Genomic DNA, 25017 nt, shown 5'->3' with positions numbered 1-25017 from the left:
TCATTACCATTGTTTATTTTTAACATGCAACATTTTAAGCATCTGTTTTCTATCAAAGAAATAGGATGTCCAAAAAATCATGAAAAGTTATTTGATTTGTAAAATTCATTTTCTTTTGTAAAAATTATGTGTGATTTTAATATCCAGTCACATAGTCTTTTCTCACTACTGCACAAAGTGCGGGTAAGTACATTAGTTTCTAGTAATTACCTATGGAGCTACTCCCTCCATTCCAATACGAATGAATTTCTGACACTTTTTTTATGGTCTAAAATAAATAAACTTTCCAAAGTCCAAAGATGTTTTTGATGAAAGTCCAAAATGTATTAATTATTTTATTTCAAAATTACCATATATTTAATAGGCATTTTTTTCTTCAAAATTACCATATATTTAATGCCTATCTCTAGTTTTAATATAAGTTTGGAAAGAAGCAAAAGAATAATATTGACTAATTACCATTTAATTAATGTCTTTAATTAACTTTCTTAAAGAGTGTGCTACATCTCAAAAATTCATTTATTTTAGAACGGAGGAAGTAATTTCTAATAAAATGATAGGGCGGATTCAAATGTGAATTTGCGTGTTAGGCACAATTCAGAGTTTTGAGATCGAACTTTATATGCGTAAATAAAAAGTATGACTTGAATTGAATATACATTTGTAAATTCATTCTTTAATTCAGAACTCATGACGTCTAAATTTTGAATTCAAATTTGTCAACAAAAAAACAGGATTTTTTTTTTCTATGTATTTGGTCCGTACTTGGCTCTTTTCTGACAGTGACCAATTAATTCTCGAGCAGGCATACCGGTTTAATCCCCTTCCTTTACGTTTTCTTTTTTTCTTCTTCTTTTAACCCCTTCTGATTTGGATCGTTTAAGATCCATTAAAAATCCCTGTGTCGTCAAATCCGATGTGTACTGGTCCTTATTTTCCAGATCCTGTACATATAAATTTGTCCTAGAGTTTAATATTATTCCCTTATAACCAATGTATATTCTTTGTTCGTACAGATCATTTGTGTTTTCATCATTTAAAATGTTGCGTTAAATATCTTAACAAAAACGGTGGTCCTTATCCTAAGCTGCTAGGCTTTCTTTAATTTTTTTAATTTATGTATATACACAGACACACGTAGATAGGCAGACAAAGGGACAAAGATTACCCAATTATTATGTTTTTTTGGGCAATTCTGCATATGACAATTTAAGCATCTTATTGTCAAAGTAGTTCCAATCCAGAAAGGTCATTTATTGGTTGGCTTGATCCAATCTATATTTGGCGTTTTAAGCCATGATCTGTGTCAAAAATGCTGAAGTTTATGATTATAGAAAGGCAACTTGCACCATGATAGTGACAGAGATCAAGATCATTTTTTATTAGCCAACTACGTCCTTTCTTTTTGGAAATTTTGTTTGATTAGGACAGTAAGGTTTCCGATGCATGATAGCGAAAAGAGATTAAAATGTGGCAGCCATTTGACAAGTTTTCAATAATACAGTATGACTTTTCATGTGTCATGTTGACGAATCGCAAAAATATATTTGCTTTTTTAAAACAAAAGAGGAAATGATCACTTGGAATTTGAATTGCCGAAATATCTTGAATTTTACTTCCCTGTTGCCTTATTTTCATTGAGTTTCTATGAAAAATGTCATAGTATATAACTAAAATAACATTTATGATGATCATAAAACCGAGTCTTCCACAAGACCACAACAAAAGGCAAGGTGAAATGTGGGATTTTCATCCACTAATGACATACCATGATATCAACAAATTGGTGCCAACATTCATCTGGCCCTATTTGCATACGGGAAGATAGTACTAGTTTCAAATGTTTATGTCAATAAGGACAAATTATTACTCCCTCTATCTCAATTTATGTGATACTCTCTTTTTTAGTCTATTCAAAAAAGAATGATACATTTCTATATTTAGAAATAATTTATCTTAAAGCTTCTCCTTTTACCCTTAATGAGATGATTTAAGCCACACAAATATCTATAATTTGTTTTAGACCATTATATTATATAAATTGGGACGGAGAAAATAAATTGGAATGACCGGAAACCACATAGAACATGGATATTGAGGGTTCATGTTGTAGTACCAATTAATTTGGAATTGAGGTGTACTAGTTATTACTACTATTATTAAAAGGATTATTTTATAGAAATATCTTGTTATTAAAAGCTTATAAGCACGAGCAACTATAAAGGTTGGCTGCCAAAATACAGCTTATAAAACACCAATTAGATGAACATATGATCAGTGTCAGATCCGATCGGTCTTCTTCTAATAACAAGAAGGCATGTCGTTTTTTATCACATGGGATTGAACTTTGAACCCCATTTGCCTTTGTTAATTCTCCATTCAAGATTTAATTAATGTGCTAAAACTAACGTCAATATTCTGATGCATCCCACGTCTGGATGTCAAAGAAATGGTAACGAAATGGATCTTGAGCCTAACTCAACTCCAAAAGTTAACTCATGAGAGGAGAATTGTCCAAGTCTATATATATATATATATATTAAAAAAAAATAGATCTTGGACCTAATTTAACCCCAAAAGCTAACTAATGAGGGGGAAAATACCCAAGTTCATAACCCATATAAGGAGATCACTCATCCCTTTTTCATCCGATGTGAGACTCTTCAACAGAAATCAACAACATAATGCAGTTTTTTCAATCTGAATGGGCGGATCTAAAAGGCCGTCTATTGGTTCACATGAACCAATAGCCCAGATTCTGTATATGTATTAACTTAAGCTCATTGTAGGAACTCATAAACTTTAAATCCCAAATTCGCCTTCACTAGTTTTGTTTTTCACCTTAAATATAAACTTCATATGTATTACCATGAGTTAGAAGCTTATATGATCACTCAACTTTGGGTAATTGACCACCATAGTCACTCAACTTTGTTTTGTCTTCCAAAAGTCACTCAACTTTGGGTTAGTGGCCTCTATAGTCACTCAACTTTGTTTTGTCTTCCAAAAGTCACTCAACTATGGGTAAGTGGCATTTATAGTCACTCAACTTTGGGTAAGTGGCCTTTATAGTCACTCAACTTTGGGTAAGTAAATTCTATAGTCACTCAACTTTGGGCAATAGGCCGCCATAGTCATTTTAACCGAAAATATAATTTCCAGTACATATATAATGATGTGGCAGTTATAATTTTTTTTTTAAAAAATTATCTTAAAAAAATTAAAATCAATAATTGACTTTATTTATTTAGGATTCAATTCATCATAATTAGTGCATATAATTCTAAAATTTAGGATATTACTCATCATTAATACATAAAATTATGAACTTAGACAATATATCTCAAGTAATATTATAAGGCATAAATAATTAAAAAAAAATATTCTAAGAATATAAAATTCTATCTCGACAACATTATCCCCTCCTTCAGCCTCGATTTTATCTTCACTATTACTAGCAGAATCTTCACCCGGGAATTCTCCAATAGCCATTTTGCTCAAAAAATTCTCAACTTGTAACACGCTAGTATATGTATCCGCGCTTCGCGTGATTGAGAACAAAAGTTTCATATTAAAGTCATAAATTTTTAAAACTCAATCTTTACCAATCAAATATCATTTAGAATTCTATGATTTTTTTCATGATTCTTTAATTGCCCATACATAATTTATTTATTTTTGGCTAGAAATTACATGTTAACTTTGAAAACACATTTAAATTAGTATAGATGCCCGGATAAGGAAAAAAGGAAATGAAAAAAATTATGAAAAAAAAAGATAAAAACTGGCGCTTTCTCCATTTCAATATCTTTAACTCGGTACAAAGTCTAAGAAAAAACGAAGCCTTTTAAAACTTGTGATCTAAATATGCTTATATATTATACATGTGACTATAAGCCTTTTAAAATTTGTGGTCTTAAAATTATAATATTTGTGTGATCATAAAAGTTTTCTCATTAAGAATAGAACGAATTAAAAGGAAAATAGTGCCTAATAAATTGAAACAAAGAGAATAAATAATATCCAGTTCCTAATTTTGGCGGTCCCTGCTTTTTCTTCTTCCTCTAATGCCTTTTTCTAGTGTTATGAGTTGAGACACTTGTGCTCTGATAAGGTTAACATTATTTTCATTTTTTTCAACTAAAACTTACCAAAAAAGTAATACAAAATAAAAGGAAAGGAAACAAAAAAGAAATAGACAAAGAAAATAAATGGAAATAAGAGAGCGTGCGACGAAATTGTCTTACAAACTCTCTGGTAATTGATTGTTGAGAAGCTATGTGTATTTGTTTATGAGAACAGGGAAGGCGGAAATGTTTGAAACTCATATATATAAGAGAGAACCCATAGATTTTGTCGTCCTCACAGTTGAGAATTTTGATACTTTGATCAATCAAGCTACTACACGTGGGTCTCTACCGTTAGCTCCTACTGCCTTTTTCCTTGTCTATTTCATTTTTCACACTCTCTTTTTCTTTAAGCCCCTAGGAAAAAAAAAGGGCATTTTACATAAATGGCAAACATTTAGGGTTTAATCAAGCTGCATAGCTAATGTTTCAATATTTATGTTCTGTAGCAAATCAGTCCAGCTCCCACATGTGTATTCAATTTTTTTTTTTTAGCTGTATTCATGAATACAACAATTTTTTTCCAACTGTATTCATAAAATAATTATCTGTATTCATAAATTGGCTTGTTGTATTCATGAATACAACTATTAAAAAACTGAATACTTATACACGAATAATATAAAATACACCAAAAAATTAACAAATATGCCATATTTTTCTGTATGTATACAATAAATACAAGCGAAAAAACTGTATACAACATAGATACACCAAAAAATTAACAAGTACGCCATATTTTCCAGTATGTATACAACAAATACAAGCGAAAAATATTATATACACTGTAAATATACAACAAAAACAGTGAAAATCTAGATTTTTTCTAGATCTGACCAGAAAAAATTCTGGCGATCGGAAAAAATTCCGGCTAATACAACAACAACATTTTTTTCGTTTTTGCTTCTAATAATGCTCAGATCCGTTATAGATCTGAGTTTTTTTTTCATTTTTGCTTCCAACAATGCTTAGATCCGTCGCTATTTGGTGCTTTTCCGGCGTAGATCTGAGTTTTTTTCCCCTTGTTGGCGCCGGAGAAGAAAGGAAAAAAGGGTATGGCCGGATAAGAACGGGAAAAGGGGAAGGGGCAGTGACGGTGGTGAAAGGTCACGGCATTTCACCGGAGCTCCGGTGGCGGTGGTGGCCGGCGGCGGGGTAGTGGGGAGAAGAGGGGGGAAAGAGATAGGAGAGATGGGTTGGAAGTGAATAGTGGGACGAGTATTCTATTTTTTTTGTGTGTATATATATATAGTTACTAAATGGTATTAACACACAAATATTTGCTATGAGAAGTAATTAAATTAAACTATAGCTATTAAATGTCAATACCCACTATTGTTTGTTATATCATGTAGTTATTCCAAAAAAAAAAGAAATTTTTACTCATTGTAGCTTCTTTTAAGACCTAATTATTAATATTAACTATCTTTTTATTTAATTATATTTAGCAGCTAATTAACTTTTCTAAATTACAAATGGTAGCGATATCAAAAAATACATACCCAAACACATACATCTTTCTTTTTTCTCAATCACTACCCATTTCAGATTTTTCATTTCTCAAAACCCTAAAAAATCTCTCTTCCCTTCTCTCAACCACCACCACCATGGCAGCACCGCCCCCCTCTCTCTTCTCCCTCTCCCTCTGTGCTCACCCCTCTCTCTCTCCTCCGCCCCTCTCTCTCTTCTCCGTCTCCCTCTGTGCTCACCCCTCTCTCTCTCTTTTCACTCTACAGATCTGGGCGTGTGCATTGTTGGTGGCGGCGGTGATGGACTGATTTTGAGATGGCGGTGGAGAAGATGACGTAGAGGTGGAGAGATTAGGGTTTTGTTGGTGATGGAAAGATTAGGATTTTTTTGTGGTGGTGGTGTCTCAGATTTGGGTTTTTGGTGGTGGTGGTGTCTCAGATTAGGATTTTGGTGGTGTTGGAGAGATTAGGGTTTTTTGGTGGTGGTAGTGTCTCAGATCTGGCCATGTGTATTTGTTAAAAGCCAAATACAAATACATTAAAAAATCTACATCTTACAAATACACTGTTTTTGAATGTATTTGTTTTGTATTTTTTAGTGTATTTTGTTAATAGCCAAACACATTATTTTTTTGAATGTATTTGAATTTTTTGGTCTTGTATCTAAATGTATATGTTGAAATCCATTCAAATACACGAAATTTGAATATATTTGGCTTCATAGTAGTTGGAATGTACACAATGTATTTGAAATACATAAAAAAAAGTCACTGAAATACATCAAAAAAAAAAAAAAGACACGGAAATACATTATGGCAAAAACAAAAATCACTGAAATACATTAAAAAAAAAATCACTAAAATACATCAAAAAATATATATATTAATATATAATTTAATAGCTCCACCATTAAAGACTAAAATCAAGGATCATGTTTTTTTTTACCCTGTTCTCATGTATTTGTTGGCAACAAATACACGCGAAAATAATTTTGTCAAAATGTAGCTACAAATGGTAATATTTAAAAGGGTAGCTACAAATGGTAGGAAGCTACAATAAGATAGTCATTTGAGTAAGTTTGCCAAAAAAATAATCTTTAAGCCCATTCATCACGGGCCTCTGTCATTCATATATTGACATTGTGGTAATCTTTTCGTGTCCTTATTCCTTACTCCCTTCTGTTTACTTATATTTCATGGTATTTTTAGTTTTTATACTTAATTTAAAATAAATATGTTATTTTAAAATAAATATGTTATTTATATAACCAAGAAGATATTAATATTTTTGTCTAAAAAATTATTTTTATTTAGATAAGTGAAATTTTAATATAACCAAGAAATCATATTAAATTTGTACTATTTAATTAAGGATAATGTAGTGAAAACACTTCTTACATATTTAAGGTTATTAAGGGGCATGTCCAAACTAAAAACACATTTTGATATGTACCGGATGGAGTATTAGATTACCCTTTGCATTATTTGTCATTATACATGGTAAAATTTTAGCAACTTTGGAGCCACATTTTCGTTTCCACCTAAAGCTTTTATTAGATCTTACTAATTACTCTTCCTTCATACCCCTTCCGTCCACTTTTACTTGTCACATTGCGCTTCTTGAGAGTCAAACTGAATAAACTTTGACCAATATTTTAAGATTTTTTTTCATCATATTAATATAAGAAGAATTGCAACTTATATTTTTGTATAGTTTCCGAACGTCTATAAATACCGAATTAATCTTATTTAATTTAGCTCTGAAGATTAGTCAAACTGACTCTCGAGAAGCGAAACTTGACAAGTAAATGTGAATGGAGGGAGTATCAATTTATGTGACATTTTTTTCGAGAGTCAATTTGATTAAACTTTGAAGTTAAATTAAATTAGAGAAACTTAAATATTTTAAATTAAAATATAAATATTTAAAAATTATACAAAAAGTACTATAAATTACAATTTTTTTAAAGCATAAACCATATATGAGGAACTAAATTGTTCTTGAGGTTTATTTAATAAATTTAGTTATATTCCTTTTCTTCGCCTAAAACTAAAATCATTCAAGTCACGCATTCATACGTGGGAAAGCAAAGCTTAAACCGGCACATTTAACTAACATAAATTCTTATAGCATAGAATATCATGAGAGAAATTAATTCCTAATTTTATATTTAAGAAATCTATCCAGATCTATAAAATAAAGAAGTTAAAAATTCATTAAAAAAACTAATATTTTTATTTTAAGTTTTTCGCTGAGTTGTAATTATTTAAATCATCTTACTTTGCAGAATGTCGAGTCGCTTATTTTCCTTTGGTATTTAATAATTCTCTTGCCAACCGTCCTTCCTATAAATAATTTAATGTTTAAAAATCATCGAATTAGGTGAATAAACTTTAATAATTATGAAGTCTTATTAACAATGCATTTTAAGATGCCTCTGGATTATATTAATTATGTGATAAGAAATTATGAAGCAAATCATATTTCCTTAATTAAAATAATATTGCTTTTATATCTCGAGTTTGGGCCCGGACTTAGCACGGGCCTCATATAACTAGTAAGTAGCACGGGCCTCATATAACTAGTATGTAAATAACATAAATACATTAGATGAGTACGTTTCAAGCAATCTCTTAAGATGATTTGTTTCAAATTATATCGTTCCAATTATTTAATTAAATTGTTGTTCCAATTATTTAATTAAATTGTTGAAGTATATGAATAATTAAATTTTTCCATAACATCAGAATTGTTTAGTTATTTTAAAATATTTTTATCTAAACAGCACAATCCATAACACAAAAAGAGAAAGTATCAAATACAATAACACAAAAACTTACAAAACCTATGCAAACTCAGTTGTAATATATGGTGTGACAAAATAGTTTCCATTGCAGCGTCTAGGAGCAAAGATAGTTGACCATCATTCGGCAACATCAAACGTACATCAAAACCATTTCTTTGAATGAGACAATAGCAATCTAACCATTTCTAGCACCTAAAAAATCAGAAAATTATCAACCAAATGGAGTAAATTAAATTAAAAAAAAAAAAATCTAAACTTACTAAGAAAGTAGCAGAAAATAAAGGCATTGCATTAGCTTAGAAGTAGAAGCATGTGCTGAATGATAGGCATATCTATATAATACCATATGGTAGCCTTCAAGCTTAATGATAAAAACTCCTTCATAACCTGCAAATACGTGATGGACTCCTTTGATTTTCAAGGAAAAAATATAAGAGAAGATTGTCTGCTGAAATTTTCTGTGTATATTCCTCTGTCTACAGTGCTGTATAAATACTAAAAGAAAAGAATCTAATACTAACTAACTTGTACACTGGTCTAACTTATATTGGTTCCCTATGTAACAAACTATCCTATAAAGAAAAAGAAAATACAGAAATGTATATACAAGGAAACTTCTAGAGTATGTACAGGTGTATATTGCGACAGCTATACATGTATGTGATTTCCCATGGGCTTCAGCTGAAACTTGTATGTATATGGGCTTGGCACTGTATCTCTTGCGTCAACCCAAATAACCTTTTCTGAATGTTGGCCCAATAAATCAATAAACCCATTTCTTCTAAATATCTCCTTCACCGACAACATAACATAGTTGTCATGGAACTTGTCCTTTGTCTGAGAAAGTTTCTAATTTCTCCATTGTTGTTTCATTCTTTTCATCGAAGTTCACCGGAGAAGAGTCTTTTATTCCAATAAATTTCTTATTAATTGAAACAAATATGTTTCAACTTCTACATTAAATTCCAACAATGAATAACCAACGGTTGTAGAGGGGAATGTAACATATCATGGGTGAATGATATGTAGAGTAGACGAAGTAGCCTCTTTTTTCATTTATTTGGTTTAAACACCGAGGGCCTTCTTTTTTAGACTCGTCATGTGTATTAGCTCATACATTTTCGAGTTCTGATGTACCGGCTCTGTTTGACCTGAAATTCCACCGGTCCGCACCAAACCGGCTGGGGACGTATACGCATTGCTTGCGCGGACACGGACACGAAGTAGTCTCTTTTTTCATTTATTTGGTCTAAACACCGAGGACCTTCTTTTTGAGACACGTCGTGTGTATTAGCTCATATAATTTCGAGTTCTAATGTGCCGACTCTGTTTGACCTGAAATTCCACCGGTCCAGGTAAACGGTTGGGAATTCATTGATTCAACATAATTAAGAGAATTAATTTGTGACTTTTGTGTTTCTTTTTAATATTAATATAACATATAAATGGTTAAAAAAATAGAAAAAAAAAGTCGAAAAAAGATAAATGTGAATGGTGACCTTAGAGAGGTGTCACTTCACCCTGTCTATATCTAGCTTTATATTATAGATAGATAGATTAGCCTTGTTAGCAAACGGAAGATCCAAATTAAGATCCTAAAGTCTTAATTTGATAGAATTTTATATTTTTATAAGAATTTTTATTATTATTTATGCCTTGCAATATTACTTGAGATATATTGTCTAAGTTCATAATTCTATGCATTAATGATGACTAATATCCTAAATTTTAGTATTATGTGCACTAATTATGATGAATTGAATCCTAAATAAATAAATTTAATTATTGATTTTTTTTTTTTGAAATATTTTTTTAAAAATAAATTATAACTGTCACGTCATTAAATATGTACCGAAAATTATATTTTCGGCTAAAATGACTATGGAGGCCAATTACCTAAAGTTGAGTGTCTATAGAGGCTACTTACCCAAAGTTGAGTGACTATAGAGGTCAGACAAAACAAAGTTGAGTGACTATAGAGGCCACTCATCCAAAGTTGAGTGACTTTTGGAAGACAAAATAAAGTTAAGTGACTATGGTGGCCAATTACCCAAAGTTGAGTGATCAACATGTACGGTTGCATTCTGCGTGCTATTCTGACCTCTTCTCTTGGAACCTTAACAGTTAAAAATACTCCTCTTTCTAAGGTTTTCCTCGAAAATATCTTTATAGTATTAGACAATATATCGATAAATTAAGGATATGTGTACATACGTTTAGTCCAAAAGACTTGCACAGCTAGCGGAATCACTGAACATTGCTACTTTCCTATTTCCTCGTTTGTCATTTTTACTGCATGCAACAGCATGTCAAGTATTCTGCTTATCGAGCATCCAGTGCTTAGATATATTTTGTTTGTCCCGCAACTTGTCTTCCTTTTAAGGTTTAAACCAAAAGAACTTAGCAGCACCCACTATAAATTAGCATTAGTAGTGGGAACTATAATTCTCACTAAGGGGATTCAAAATTGTATAAAGAAATAACCACACCAATAAGCAAAGGGGATTCACCTCTATTATATAAATCATATATATATATATATATATATATAAGCAGGCCAAAGGCCCGCTTACGTTGCATCACAGAATCACAACAGATATTCTAACAGTCACATCTTCTCCTAAACACCGTAACTCTTACTACACTAATTAAAAGAGAAGCAGTTACAAACCCTGCCACTTATTACCATAAACTAAAAACAACGTTCCCCCACTCCTTTCTTGCACACCGATTCTTCAATTGTCTCAACTTTCTTTCATTCCCCCCCTTTTCCAACCTTTTTCGATCTGTTGTTCCCTTTCGTCAATTTTGCTCAAATTATATGGTAAATGGCCCTTACAATTTGTCACTTGTCAGAATCAGAATGTGGAATAAATGAATTTGCTTTCTGGATTTAATGGGAGCTTAAAGTCAAATTTCAAATTGACCATTGTTATATTTATGACTTCTGACAAATTCAACCAATTTTAGAAGGTGCACGAAGATTTGCTTATGGTACATATTTTCGACGTGTGTGACGCGGTATAGTTGACATCTTTTTCAATTATATATTATACGCACCTATTTTAAGAAAAGCCTTCAACTCATCTACTAATGTCTATATCTTTAATCGTTGTCTTTTTCCTGTTTCGGGTTTCCGTTACGTTCGTTTTGATGTTTTTATTCTAACATGTCTTTGAATTACTCCTTCACTGTTGTTGTACTACCAACTTAATTATTCTGAATTTAAAGTTGTACTAATTATTAGCCAGGAGATGAAAGCAAAAAGAAATCAAGGAGCTTGCTATCCGTCCATCAATATATTTTCAAAACTTGCCGAGGTATAAAAGAACAAGTTGTCTGATCGCTTTCATTTGCGTGTTTCTGTTATTCCCGTTCTGATGTTTTTATTTTAGTTTAGCCTGGAGATGAAAGCAAGAAAAAGAAAAAAAAAACGGGGAGCTTGCTATCCGTCCATGAATATATTTTCACAACTTTAATGAGGTATAAAAGAACAAGTTGTCTAGTGACTTAATGTCAATTGCAGTTTTATTTGCTCCATTATGATGTGTTTCTGCCTTCTTTGAGTGTTTGACATTTACATAAAGCATAAACGCAACCTATACGATGATCAGTTCTAATAGAGTTTAACTTAGATTTAAGCTGCTCAATATAGTTCTCCGTATATATGTTAAGATCTTCATAATACAACTTATCTTCCATATGCAATAGAAAAAAAAAAAAGATCATGCACATCAAATACCTTCTTGATTATTAAAAAAAATATTTATTTTGGACTAAATATAAAATCTAAAAATGCCCATATAATATGGTTCGGAGGAAGTATGTACTAATTTAAATTTCTATTCTAAATATTTTAGGGAAGTGATCGCCTATTTTAAGAGATTGTCTTAACCTCTAGCTTATTGCACGCTTTGGTTATTTAATTTTGTGACACGGCTATGCTATTCCTCCATCACAATCCCATAATGAACTGACTGTGTGCTTGTCATTTTTAAATGTTTGTTAGCTTGAGAATATTCCATGGGAAGTGACTGATGAAGAGGCTAGAAGACAATAATAAGTGCTGATGGAACTTCAAATGCTCACAGGTTTGGTCTTTCCGGTCTTATTACATGTTAGCTTATTCATGCTCAAAGTCCTTCAGTACTGTCATTCTTACATGCCATTCAATGTAATGCGTGTACTCATTCCATGTTGAAAAATCATTTATTTTGGATTAAAGGTAAAAGTACAATATAACATGGATCGGAGGTAGTATATACTAAATCACCACTAATGTTGCACCGGTTGAAATTCTGCCAAAAAAAAAAAAAAAAAACTTCTTCAAATTAGGTGTTGAGCCTTTAGCGTGACTATATTAGAAATCTGTTGGACGAAATGTTGGGTGCAGTGAGACAGTTGCCTTGGTATCGGTTTCATCTTGAAGGACTTGGAGCTTGGTGCTTGACAGAAACATGATTTATGTTGAGAGAGAGATCAATTTTAATAGTCACTGGGGATTAAGGCTAGCATAGGCAAATGAAGCCTTTGTTTTAGTCCTCGAAAAAAAGATTATAATTACTAGAGAAATAGACTCTCAATGAAAATTTATGAACTAAGCTCAAGCCTCATTAGAAGAGCACTCTTGGAGTAACAGTAAAGTTGTCTTCGGATGACTTATAGGCCACGAGTTCGAGTCGTGGAAGTAGACACTAATTCTTGCATTAGGGTTGCCTATCTACATCACACCCCTACAGGTGCGACTCTTCCCCGCTAACGCGGAATGCTTTCTGCACCAAGCTGCCCTTTCCCCCCTTTAGTTTAGGCCTTATTATGAGGCTTGGCTTTAGGCCCTTAATACTATTGAGCCACCCTGGACAATCGGTCGTCGATCCATTGCAATAGGTCATGATAGAAAAATAAAGAAATATTTAATTAGTACTTAATATTCATTTATGAAAATTATAAATTATAACCGCGCGAAGCGCAGGTATATTTACTAGTATTATATAAACTTAATTGTAGTCATCATAAAACATAAGGGGCAGTGGCCGCTAGTCATTAACATAGTACTACCTTTGTCCCAAAAAGATTGACACCTTTCTATATTTAGAAACAATTTAACTTTATGAGATGATTTGTAGCTACAATAATATCGAAGGCTTGTTTTGGACCACAATCTCAAAAGTTTTCTTTTGTTTCTTAAACTTTGTGCCAAGTCAAACTAAGACAATCATTTTGGGACGGAGAGAGTAGTTGTTACATTGATCATGATAGGATGTACCATGATATTTCTGACAAAAGTAGTTCCTAACATGCCTGACCAGAAAGCTTTGACAGTAAACACAGGAGGAACGTTAACCGCCAGTTGGTGCATATTATCAAAAAGTTACTTCATTATCTCTTACAATTTGACCCTGAACCATGATTAAATTGTATGAAACTTAAAGACTGATTACTGGTTAGTTCTTATTACGCTGGATGATAGGAAAGCTTAAGACGAATACTTATAGAAGAGCTCAGATAAAATGAATAGTCCGAAATAGTTACAATGACTAAATTGAAAACATACTCTCTGTTTTTTTAACTTTTGTTGTTTGTACTTGTCGATGATTTGTTCATGAACATTAATCAATTTTTTATTTTTATTTTTGAGAATCTTTTTAATCATAGATACCTAGAGGAAGAAGTGGATTTCAAAAATTGAAACGGATAATAGTGGCTTTTGAAACGAACTATTGCACCTCTCACGTAACTCATGTTTAGAGACATAGTTACGGCTAGGGCTGTACAATGAAAACCGACAAACCGCACCAAACCGATAAATCAAACCAAACCGGAAAAAAAAAACTCGAGTAGTGGTTTGTTTGGTTTGGTTTGGTGTTGGATAAAAAAACCCGATCATAATAGGTTTGGTTTGGTTTTAACTAAAAAAAGTCAAATCGAGACCAAACCGATCCGATTATATATATACAATTTATAAATATTTTTATACATATATAATTTATAAATACGTGTATAACTTTATCACTTTTAAGCATTGATTAGTCAGCTTCGTTTGTGATGCAATCCGTTTAAGAATTGATACCACATCCGATTGTATAATTAATTCTTTTTTGACAATTAAAAGAGACTTTTTCATTACAAATAGCTATTGTTGACCAATGTCAAAACACTAATATGGCAGAACAGCCTAGCAGTGATCAAAACTAGCCTTTATCACATCAAAATAACTCAAACAATAAACAAAACTAGTAGATTAAGGGTAGAAAATCAGCTCATCCAATTTTTTTGTGAGTGTTGTCCGCTGGGAACCTCTAACAAACACCTCTTGTATGATCCTCCTTGTAAGTATTTGTGGTGTATAATTAATTCTTAATGCTAAGTTTGAGTTATAATCTTTTTGTTCATTTAGCAATAGGCTTTTTAAGTAAATGTTTAAAAGCTAACTAAAACCCATTTTACGGAACAATATTGAGGTTGTTTGTTACTACATTCTGTTTGATTGTTATAGTTATACATCACATGCATGTTCTATACTTATTTGATTCAATTGTTATGAATTTTTTATTTCATGAGTCAATGAATTCACCACACATTTTTCATTTTACATATTTAGAAATAGAAGGGTAAGATGCTTATTTTTGGTCAAGCAAATGCTATTATAAGATGCTTCGTATTGAACCAAAAAGAGAAAAAAAAACCCGACTAACCCGAAAAATCCGAGAAAAACCAAGAGTGAAAAACCCGACTTTTGTTGGTTTGGTTTGGTTTATCGATTTAAAAACCCGATACAATTGGTTTGGTTTGGTATTTGAAAAATCCGAACCAACCCGGTCCATGTACACCCCTAGTTACGACATACCAGCCAGATAGTCAAACAGTCTGATAGATTGATTAGAGATCTAGAGCATGTTTGGATTGGCTTATTTGGTGCTTTTAAGTCAAAAGGGGGGAAAACATAACTATACAATAAGAGAAAAATATTTACAAAACCTTAACAGAATTATTTAATCAACATTGAATGGCAGTGAGGAGTTACATATTGTAATGATTCCTCTATTAAAGGAATGTAGTTGGGTGAGATTATGGCCACTCATTAACAACCTTGATTCTCTTCCTACACTTTTGGTAAAAAAGTTATCTTCACACCAACAATTGTGTTCCTACTTTCTTTTCATATAAGTAATTTGATTTTGCCATATATTATATTTATTAAATTATACTGTGTACAAAATACATCAATATACATCTTAAAATGAATTATACCATGTATATTATATTTATATCAGATATTTAATAGTATACCTTAATATCATAGTATATGTTAAATTATACCATGTATAAAATACATCGGTATACTTCTAAAGATGAATTATACCATGTATATTATATTATACGTCAATAAAATTATCTTATAAATGAATCATACCATGTATATAAATACATTAGTATGCATAGAATATATATATATATAAGAGAATTAAGGGAGTGTGTAAGTTAAATAGAGAGAGAGAAAAGATGACAAACATGAAGAAAATATAACTGGATCCTGGAATAATTTTTATATGTTCCAATTATCCGTAAGTTTTTTTTCTAATATTTTTAAAAAGGTAATAATGATGCATAAATTATCATTCAAGCATAGAATTTTAAAAAATATCAAACAATTTTTTGCGGAAAATTTTACAACACCATGCTATTCGTCATCGAGGAAAACGAATTTTTTTGGACATCAAACACTACATTGAAGGCTACTTGAACATACCATGTATATATGATGTGAATTTACTATTTACTCAGTGTATATACATGATAAATTAAAGATACACAAAGTAGAAACTGAGTTTACACTACTTATATACATTATACATTTACCTATAGTGTATAATCTATATCTACATATCTATTTTCCCTCAAAAGAGAGCAACAATTAAATTTGTACGCGGTTTAAAGGATATGTGACCGAGCTTGTTAACAAGATAAAACGAATAATCGAAAAGTAACGAATAACACAAAATTAAGAGAGGATAGCCTGTGTAACAAGTGCAAATGATGGGTCCGAATGAGAGAAGGATTTATCTCCTTGTTTGGACTAAAAATAAGATAAGAGTGACAAAGCTTTTCTAATATTGGGCCTTTACTGTGAAGGAATCTTTTATATGGTAATTGCTAACTCAGAGATGGAGATGAGATGAGGATACCCTCTAATGGGGTTGTTACATATGCATTTATAGTGCTAGTGTCCTATTCTAACTAAATGACACGAGCTCCAAAGTGGGTAAATGGTTCAGAAAATATCGGACACGTCTGTTGTGGGTGTGGCTTTCGGAGATAAATCTGTGAAGGATAACCTTCCTCAGATTTGGACTTATCTTCTCGGACTCCCTTCGAGCAGGCTTGGTTTGTTCCCTTCGTCTTCTCGAACTGAATTTCGCTAGTATACAAATAATTTTGACCTTATATATACAATGTAATTTTTCAGCAAAGGGATTAAGATGAACCTCTTGAGCCCCCTAGCTCTGCCCCTGACTATCCGTGCTCTCGAGTTCTCTGTTTGACATTTTGTAGTCCAAAAATAAGCACATAGTGTCTTTTTCTTTTGCAAAATCTTACTGCCCATCAATAACCCCGATAAATAGGCAATTTCTGGATAAATGAAAATACTAGTAAAAGAATTTTTCAGCTTGACAAGAAGAGCGATCGTTATAAAGTGGTGTTTAACAATCAGATATCGAGTTATGTAAAAGAAGGTAAAGCTCCTAATATCCTATCTTATATTGCAGAACCATGATAAACTTTACAGGTTTTCTTGTTTTGCTTTCATAAATAAGTAATCCTGGAGTGACATGGTGAAAAAACACGTCCACGAACGCCATACAAACACACACAGAACACTAAGAATATTAAGACCGACTGAGACAAATAGTAAAACTGGAGTTTTGGTTAAATAAGTGGCCTAGATAGAAGGTAAGTATAGTTCTGTTGAAGAATATTCCATATCTATAATATAGGAGTCACCACATTACAAATTTACAACCACCAGAATCACGGTTTATCACTACATGTTTTAACTTTACGCACTAAGATTGTAAAAGTTAGTAACTAGTTACAATCAGTTAAACTGCACACATAATGTAAGAAATATATCCACTATCAATGTATATAAGTTAAATCCTACCACTAAATATCTTCGCGCCCAAGCACCTTCAATACTGCTAGCTATAGACAAGAAGATTAAAAAAATAACAATACATGCTCATGCCTAATTTGATTGAAATAAGGAACAAAAGAGCGTAACTGCAGAGAGGCAAAACACAAATCCTTACCAAACGATAACATAACCTGTTCACAAGAAATTGAAACGAATCATGCAATTTAGCATTGGAGTTACGCAATATGCTAGAAACAGGGATGATGCAGTTCTTGCTATGAACTGAGCTCCACCTATCATGATGAAAGGGGTTCAATTGAATCACTTTACCGAAAAATAACACTGTGCAAAAAGGGTAAAATTAAGTCCCTTGTATATCTATAAACTGTAGAACCTCCTTGACATAGGTTCATATCTTAGGTGTAATATTTTTATACAATTTTTTTCAATCCCCTCACTCAAACTCTTGGCTCGGCCACTGATTTATGAGGCAGAATTGATCCAAGTCAAACGTTTCTCCTCTTTGATGCCCTTACATGCTCTGCTTCAATATATGGAGATCGCCTCTTTGAAGTTTCACATGTTATACCTAACACGATCTTTCACACTTATTGTCATTCTATTCTTGAGGAACAACAAATGGGACCTATGTAATTACAGGTCAGTTAGATTAAGGTAATTCAAATGCCTTGCAAAATAGGATTTATTAGTATCCTTAGTCTTGGTAAAGCAGAAGACATTAGGAGAGCAGTTGCCTATGAAACATAATGCTTAATTCCTCCTACTTATTACAGAAGAATCAAAGTTGAATATACATATTCCATCCTGCTCTTTAGGTAGTACCTCCTGTTGAAGAATGTTTCCATATCCATAATGTAGGAGCCACCACAGTGTAACCACCAGAATAATGGTTTTTTTTTAATACAGGTAAGTGTAAAAGTTAGTAACATGTTATACTCAGTTAAAATACACTTACAGTGTTAAAATTCCAAACACAGACGATGTAAGTAAGTAAAACCTTACCACTAAATAACAAACTAGATCGGCCGCCAAGGACTGTCTATACCGCTATAGACAAGCAGATCGAGAACAGAACAGTACCTGGTCATGCAAATTTTGATCCAAATAAGGAACAAGTGAACATTTCTACAGCGAGGCAAACAAAAACGCTTAGCTAAAGATCACTTGTCTACAAGAGTGTGGAATGGATAATGCAATTTACCATTTGACGTATGCTAGCCAACTTAGCTCCACTCATCATGATTGCTGTTGTAGAAGAAACTGAGTCGCAACCTTTCCCGAGCACTTCAATCTAATATGGAGCAGAGTTGATTCTAATCAAACGTCTCCTCTTTGATGGCCTTACAACCTTCAATATCATGGAGATTGCCTCTTTGATATTTCACATGTTATTCCTAAAATGGCCTTTCCCACCTGTCGTCACTCTACTGCAGGAAGCAATAAACGAGAAATACGTAACTGCTGGATCAGTTAGTTGAAGGTAATCAAATGCATTACATGATGGGATTTAGCAGTATCTTTGGTCTTGGGAAAGCAAGGGACGCCCCGAGAGCAAGTTGCATACTAAACATCATGCTGTATTCGTCCTAACTGTGGGACATAGGAATCAATAGTTGAGTACACAAGCATAGTCACTGTACATTTTGTGTTAGTGTTCTGGTTCCTATATAAAAAAAATCGAGGCAATTAAACCAATTAATGAGCTATTAATCACAACTCATAGAATGTCTATCATGATCTGTGATCCAAAGTTCTAGCCTTGACAGAATCACTATCTGCTAGGGGTGCCTCGCGCTCAAATATGTATGGCTGATAGCCTGTGGCAGTGGACAGATTACCTGAACCACCAGGACTACTGCTAACAGACCTTTCAATGTCATCAAGATCAGCAGTGAGAGAAATTGGTCTCTCCGGTATGGTTGGAACAGGAATTTCAGCATCCAACATGTTCACAACCTGGTCCATTGTTGGCCTCGCATACAATTGCGGATGGGAACAAAGAACAGCGACCAATCCATGCTTCTCCATAACTTCTGGAGGGCCTAAATGCGGAATATTGTCTTCAAGAACATCCAACACTCTGCCTTCCCTGACCAATGACCAGGCCCTATCAGTCACAAGCGTCGGCTGCCCATCATTAAACTCTATTATTTTATCTTTCCACTCAAAAGCTCAAGAAGCACAACTCCAAAGCTGTAAATGTCGCTCCTTTCTGTCAATTGACCATACAAAGCATATTCGGGTGCTACATATCCCATCGTCCCTGCTACACGAGTGCTCAAATGTGTCATCCCTTTAGGAGTGTCATCCCTTCAGGAGTGAACTTTGCCAATCCAAAATCCGCCACCTTAGGCTCAAAATCATCTGAAAGTATATTACTAGTGTTAATATCCCTGTGAATAATACCTGGTTGTGCTCCATTATGCAGGTAAGCCAAACCTCTAGCGCCTAGCAGTGCCAATTGCAACTTTCTGCCTAATACCCCAACTCAATTTTTCACGCCCTGACCCAAATAAATGATCATAAAGACTCCCATTCTTCATCAAATCACAAAATATATATATATATATATATATATATATATATATATATATATATATATATATATATATATATATATATATATATATATATATATATCCCCTGGTGACCCTCAAAACGATTCTTTGCAGTGCAGTATCCTCTCAAAGCTACCAAATTTACATGCCTAACACTAGCAATAACCTCCACCTCATGTGTGAAATTTGAAACTCCAGAAAATGAAGAATTGTTGAACTTCTTCAACACTACTTCAACCCCACCAGGCAAAACACCCTTATACACATTCCCATACCCTCCTGTCCCAACTATATTCGCCCTAGCGAAATTCTTCGTGGCAACTTTAATTTCATCAACAGTAAACCTAACCAAAGTAGTACTTCCACTAATTGAATCCAAGCGAGAACTCAAACTACTCTCTAGTCTCCTAGTATTCCACTTGTGAGCCAATCTAATTTTCCTCCTCCTCCACAAAAACCAATAACCACACACAAGTAGTGCAAAAACCACACACAAACTACCACCATCACATTGATAATAATCACATTCTTCTTACCTTTTCCTGAACTAACAGCAGTAATATCAAGAAGAAAAAACATTTTGCAGTACCATTATCAGTTTGAAGCAATCACCTAGTGTTTTTTCTCTGCTGGGATTTGAGCCTGAGACCTCATGGTGCTCAACTCACTTTATTGACCACTAGGCCACACCCTTGGATGCTCTTTCACACTTATTGTCACTCTATTCTTGAGAAACAACAAATGAGACCTATGTAATTGCAGGTCAGTTAGATCAAGGTAATCATAGGTATTAAAAAATAGGATCTATTAGTATCTTTAGTCTTGGTAAGGCAACAGCCATTTGGAGAGCAGTTGCTTATTAAACATAATGCCTAATTCCTCCTACCTACTACAGAAGAATCCAAAGTTGAGTATACATATTCCTCCTGCTCTTTAGCTAGTACCTCCTGTTGAAGAATATTCTATATCCATAATGTAGGAGTCACCACAGTACAACCACCAGAATAATGGATTTTTTAATACGGGTAAGTGTAAAAGTTAGTAACATGTCATACTCAGTTAAACTAATAGTGTAAAATATGTAAAAACTGTGGTTCCCTTGTCGTCAAAGGAAAAAAAAAAAAAAAGACGTAAAAACTGACAATGTAAATAAGTAAACCCTTACCTCTAAATAACAAACTATCTTCTGTCAACCACTGTCTATACTGCTATAGACAAGAAGGTAGAAAGCAGAACAATACCTGGTCATGCAAATTTTGATCCAAATAAGGAACAAATGAACATTTCTATAGCGAGGCAAACAAAAACGCTTAGCTAAAGATCATCAGTCCTCAAGTGTGGGGAATGGATAATGCAATTTACATTTGACTTATGCTAGCTCTAGAGGTGATGTAGTTCTTGCCATGAACTTAGCTCCACCCATGTTATTCCTAACATGGCCTTTCCCACCTAACGTCACTCTATTGTAGGAAGCAATAAATGAAACATATGTAATTGCAGGATCAGTTAGTTGAAGGTAATCAAATGCATTACATAATAGGATAAACAGTATCTTTAGTCTTGGTAAAGCAAGGGACATTGGGAGAGCAAGTTGCATACAAAATATCAAGCTTTATTCAGCCTAACTGTAGTACATAAGAATCAAAACTGAGTATACATACATAGCCACTGTATAATTTGTGTTAGTGTTCTGGTTCCTAAATCAGAAACAAATTGGAGGCAAATAAACCAATGAATGAGCAATTCATCAAAACTCATAGAATGTCTATCGAAGCAGGCAGTAAAAATGATACTGTGCAGCTCTATCACTATCTGTGATCCAATGTTCTGGCTTTGACGGAATCACTATCTGCTAAGGGTGCCTCACGCTCAAATATGTATGGCTGATAGCCTGTAGCAGTGGACAGATTACCTGAACCACCAGTACTACTGCTAACAGACCTTTCAATGTCATCAAGATCAGCAATGAGAGAAATTGGTCTCTCCGGTATGGTTGGAACAGGTATCTCGGCGTCCAACATGTTCACAACTTGGTCCATTGTTGGCCTCGCGTACAATTGTGGATGGGAACAAAGAACAGCTACCAATACGTACTTCTCCACAACTTCTGGAGGGCCTAAATGCGGAATGTTGTCTTCAAGAACATCTAACGGTCTGCCTTCCCTGACCAATGACCAGGCCCAATCAGTCACAAGCGTCGGCTGCCCATCATTAAACTCTATTATTGCTTTCTTTCCACTCAAAAGCTCAAGAAGCACAACTCCAAAGCTATAAACGTCACTTCTTTCTGTCAACTGGCCATATAAAGCATACTCGGGGGCTACATATCCGATCGTCCCTGCCACACGAGTGCTCAAATGTGTCATCCCTTCAGGATTGAACTTTGCCAATCCAAAATCCGCCACCTTAGGCTCAAAACTCTCATCTAGAAGTATATTACTAGCCTTAATATCCCTGTGAATGATACAAGGTTGTGCTCCGTAATGCAGGTAAGCCAAACCCCTAGCAGTGCCAATCGCAACCTTTTGCCTAATACCCCAACTCAATTTTTCACGCCCCGTCCCAAATAAATGATCATAAAGACTCCCATTCTTCATTAAATCACAAACAATGATCCTCTGGTGACCCTCGAAACGCGTCGTAGCAGTGCAGTATCCTCTCAAAGCTACCAAATTTACATGCCTAACACTGGCAATAACCTCCACTTCATGTGTGAAATTTGCATCACCAGAAACCGAACAATTCTTGAACCTCTTCAAAGCTACTTCAACCCCACCAGGCAAAACACCCTTATACACATTCCCATACCCTCCTGTCCCAATTATATTCGTCCTCGTGAAATTCTTAGTGGCCAACTTAATTTCATCAATAGTAAACCTCACCAAAGTAGTACTTCCACTAATCGAATCCATACGAGAACTCAAATTACTCTCCAATCTCCTAGTAGTATTCCACTGGTTAGCCAATCTAATTTTCCTTTTCCTCCACAAAAACCAATAACCAAACAGAGCAAGTCCAATAACCAACACACAAACTACCACAACAACAACAATAACCACATTCTTTTTACCTTTCCCTGAACTAACACCAGTAATATCAAAAAAAAACAAGCATTTTGCAGTACCCCTATCAGTAGGTCCAAAATGGTTAGCAAAAGCTGCTGCATATATCGAAGGATAAGAAGCACAATCAAAAACATTCCCAACAGAAGGACCAGGTAGATATGAAGCAAGACTAGATAAACTAGTAGTACACGTGGCACAAGGAGAATTATTCTCCAAAGACTGATTACAAGCAGAAACAATATTTGAAAGTGCAGCAGGTGAGACTTTAGATTCAAATTCAAAACGAGTTGTAATATTCATACAACCTTGAGATATCCAAAAAGTTTGAAAACCACAAGTGTTAAGGATATTGAAGTTAGGGACATAGTTGTCGACTAAAGATTCGTAAGACTTCCAACAAGAATTAGCAGAAATGAGAGGTGGAAAGAAAGAGTTTGTAAGTTTAAGATATTCGGCTTGGACTAAACGTAAGCCTTGACGAATGTATTGACACTGTGTTGTTGAGTTTGTAGTTGGTCTTTTTGGTATTTGATCTATGATTCCACGAAGTGAGTTGAAGTCAAGAGGACATGATGAAGAGTTTGTACTAGGTTGTTGGAGCAGAGTACGATGATGAGGTGTTCCATGACAAGTTAAGGATAATTGGAGAAAGATGAAGAGATGAAGAACAGGAAACATGGTTGAGAGTTGAAGAAACAAGATTAGTAATGGAGTTTGTTTTTTATGGCCGCTTTGTTCGGTTGTCGATAATCAATACACATACTCATACATCCGTCTATCCACTTGACAAACAGAATAGAGGGCAACTCGAGGGGAACACTCGATCTAATGAACCGGTTGCTCAATAGTGGTGTTGGTTATGGAGGAGAAATAATTGTTGAGTTGGAGTTGATTATAGAATCAATAATCATCCACTATTTGCTAGTTATTGTTTAGTGGTATTATTTTAATGCAATGAATCTATATTCATATCTGGCAGGCAGCCTTGGAATTTAGAGTTTTTGAGTTCTTGAAGTTGTGTGGGTTCTGGGAAATGTCTTGGTTGAGATTTGAGATATATTTTGTCACATAGGAAAGTGGGTCCCACTTTGTGTATCTGTTTAGTCAAATGTCAAAAGAGTTAAAAGTGAAGAACACCTAGTTTTCCCTCCGTTCACTTTTACTTGATCCATTTTAGCATGTTAAGAGAAAAATAACTTTTTTTTCAACTCTATTGAGACTATACACTAATTAATATAGGTATTATGGCAAAATCTATACTTAATATATTACTCCCTCTGTCCCATATTACTTATGTATTTTTCTTTTTACACGCCCTTTAAGAACTCATAAATAAATTTGGATTTTTATTACAATACATTTATCTCTCTCCAATTAATTATACTCTAATCAATATTGGTTACTTTAAAAAAAAATTAATGTTAAAGGCAAAGTAGGAAAAATTTAATTAATTCTATCTTGATTTTGTAAATGGACAAGTATTTTGGGACAGATATTTATAGTAATGTAGACAACTAATATGAGACGGATGGAGTAATTCTTAAGGGGAATGCAAAATTAAAAAAATGGACAAGTAAAAGTGAACGCCCTCCATCCCAATTTATGAGACACTGTTTGACGTGACACAAAGTTTAAGAAAGAAAAAAAGGCTTTTGAAATTTGTAATTTAAAACAAATCTTAGATATTTGTGTGACTATAATCATTTTATTAAGGATAAAAGAGAAATTTTAAAAGTTAAGTTACTTTTAATTATGAAAATATTTTGTTTTTTGGGCCATACTAAAAAGTAAAAGGTAACATAAATTGAGACAAACTACCGACGGATTAGACACGT

The 25017-nt window shown here is 33.5% G+C and overlaps 1 protein-coding gene and 1 pseudogene across 1 annotated transcript; both read right to left on the bottom strand.

The window, feature by feature from the left end:
• Positions 1-16562: 16562 nt before the first annotated feature.
• LOC132611734 (probable LRR receptor-like serine/threonine-protein kinase RKF3) lies at positions 16563-20725 on the bottom strand (annotated as a pseudogene).
• A 983-nt stretch (positions 20726-21708) lies between these two features.
• LOC132609687 (probable LRR receptor-like serine/threonine-protein kinase RKF3) lies at positions 21709-24219 on the bottom strand. Its single transcript, XM_060323794.1, has one exon. The coding sequence runs from the start codon at positions 23858-23860 to the stop codon at positions 21926-21928; it is 1935 nt and encodes a 644-aa protein (XP_060179777.1). The 5' UTR covers positions 23861-24219; the 3' UTR covers positions 21709-21925.
• Between the last annotated feature and the right edge of the window lie 798 nt (positions 24220-25017).

The sequence above is a fragment of the Lycium barbarum genome, chromosome 9 (assembly GCF_019175385.1).
Source record: "Lycium barbarum isolate Lr01 chromosome 9, ASM1917538v2, whole genome shotgun sequence".
Lineage (NCBI taxonomy): Eukaryota > Viridiplantae > Streptophyta > Magnoliopsida > Solanales > Solanaceae > Lycium > Lycium barbarum.
The sequence above is the reverse complement of the archived record's forward strand: the minus strand, read 5'-3'. Positions and strand labels throughout refer to the sequence as shown.

Bases quoted from the DNA above. Each gene is read 5' to 3' on its own strand.
- LOC132609687 (XM_060323794.1), bottom strand. From the start codon at position 23,860: ATGTTTCCTGTTCTTCATCTCTTCATCTTTCTCCAATTATCCTTAACT.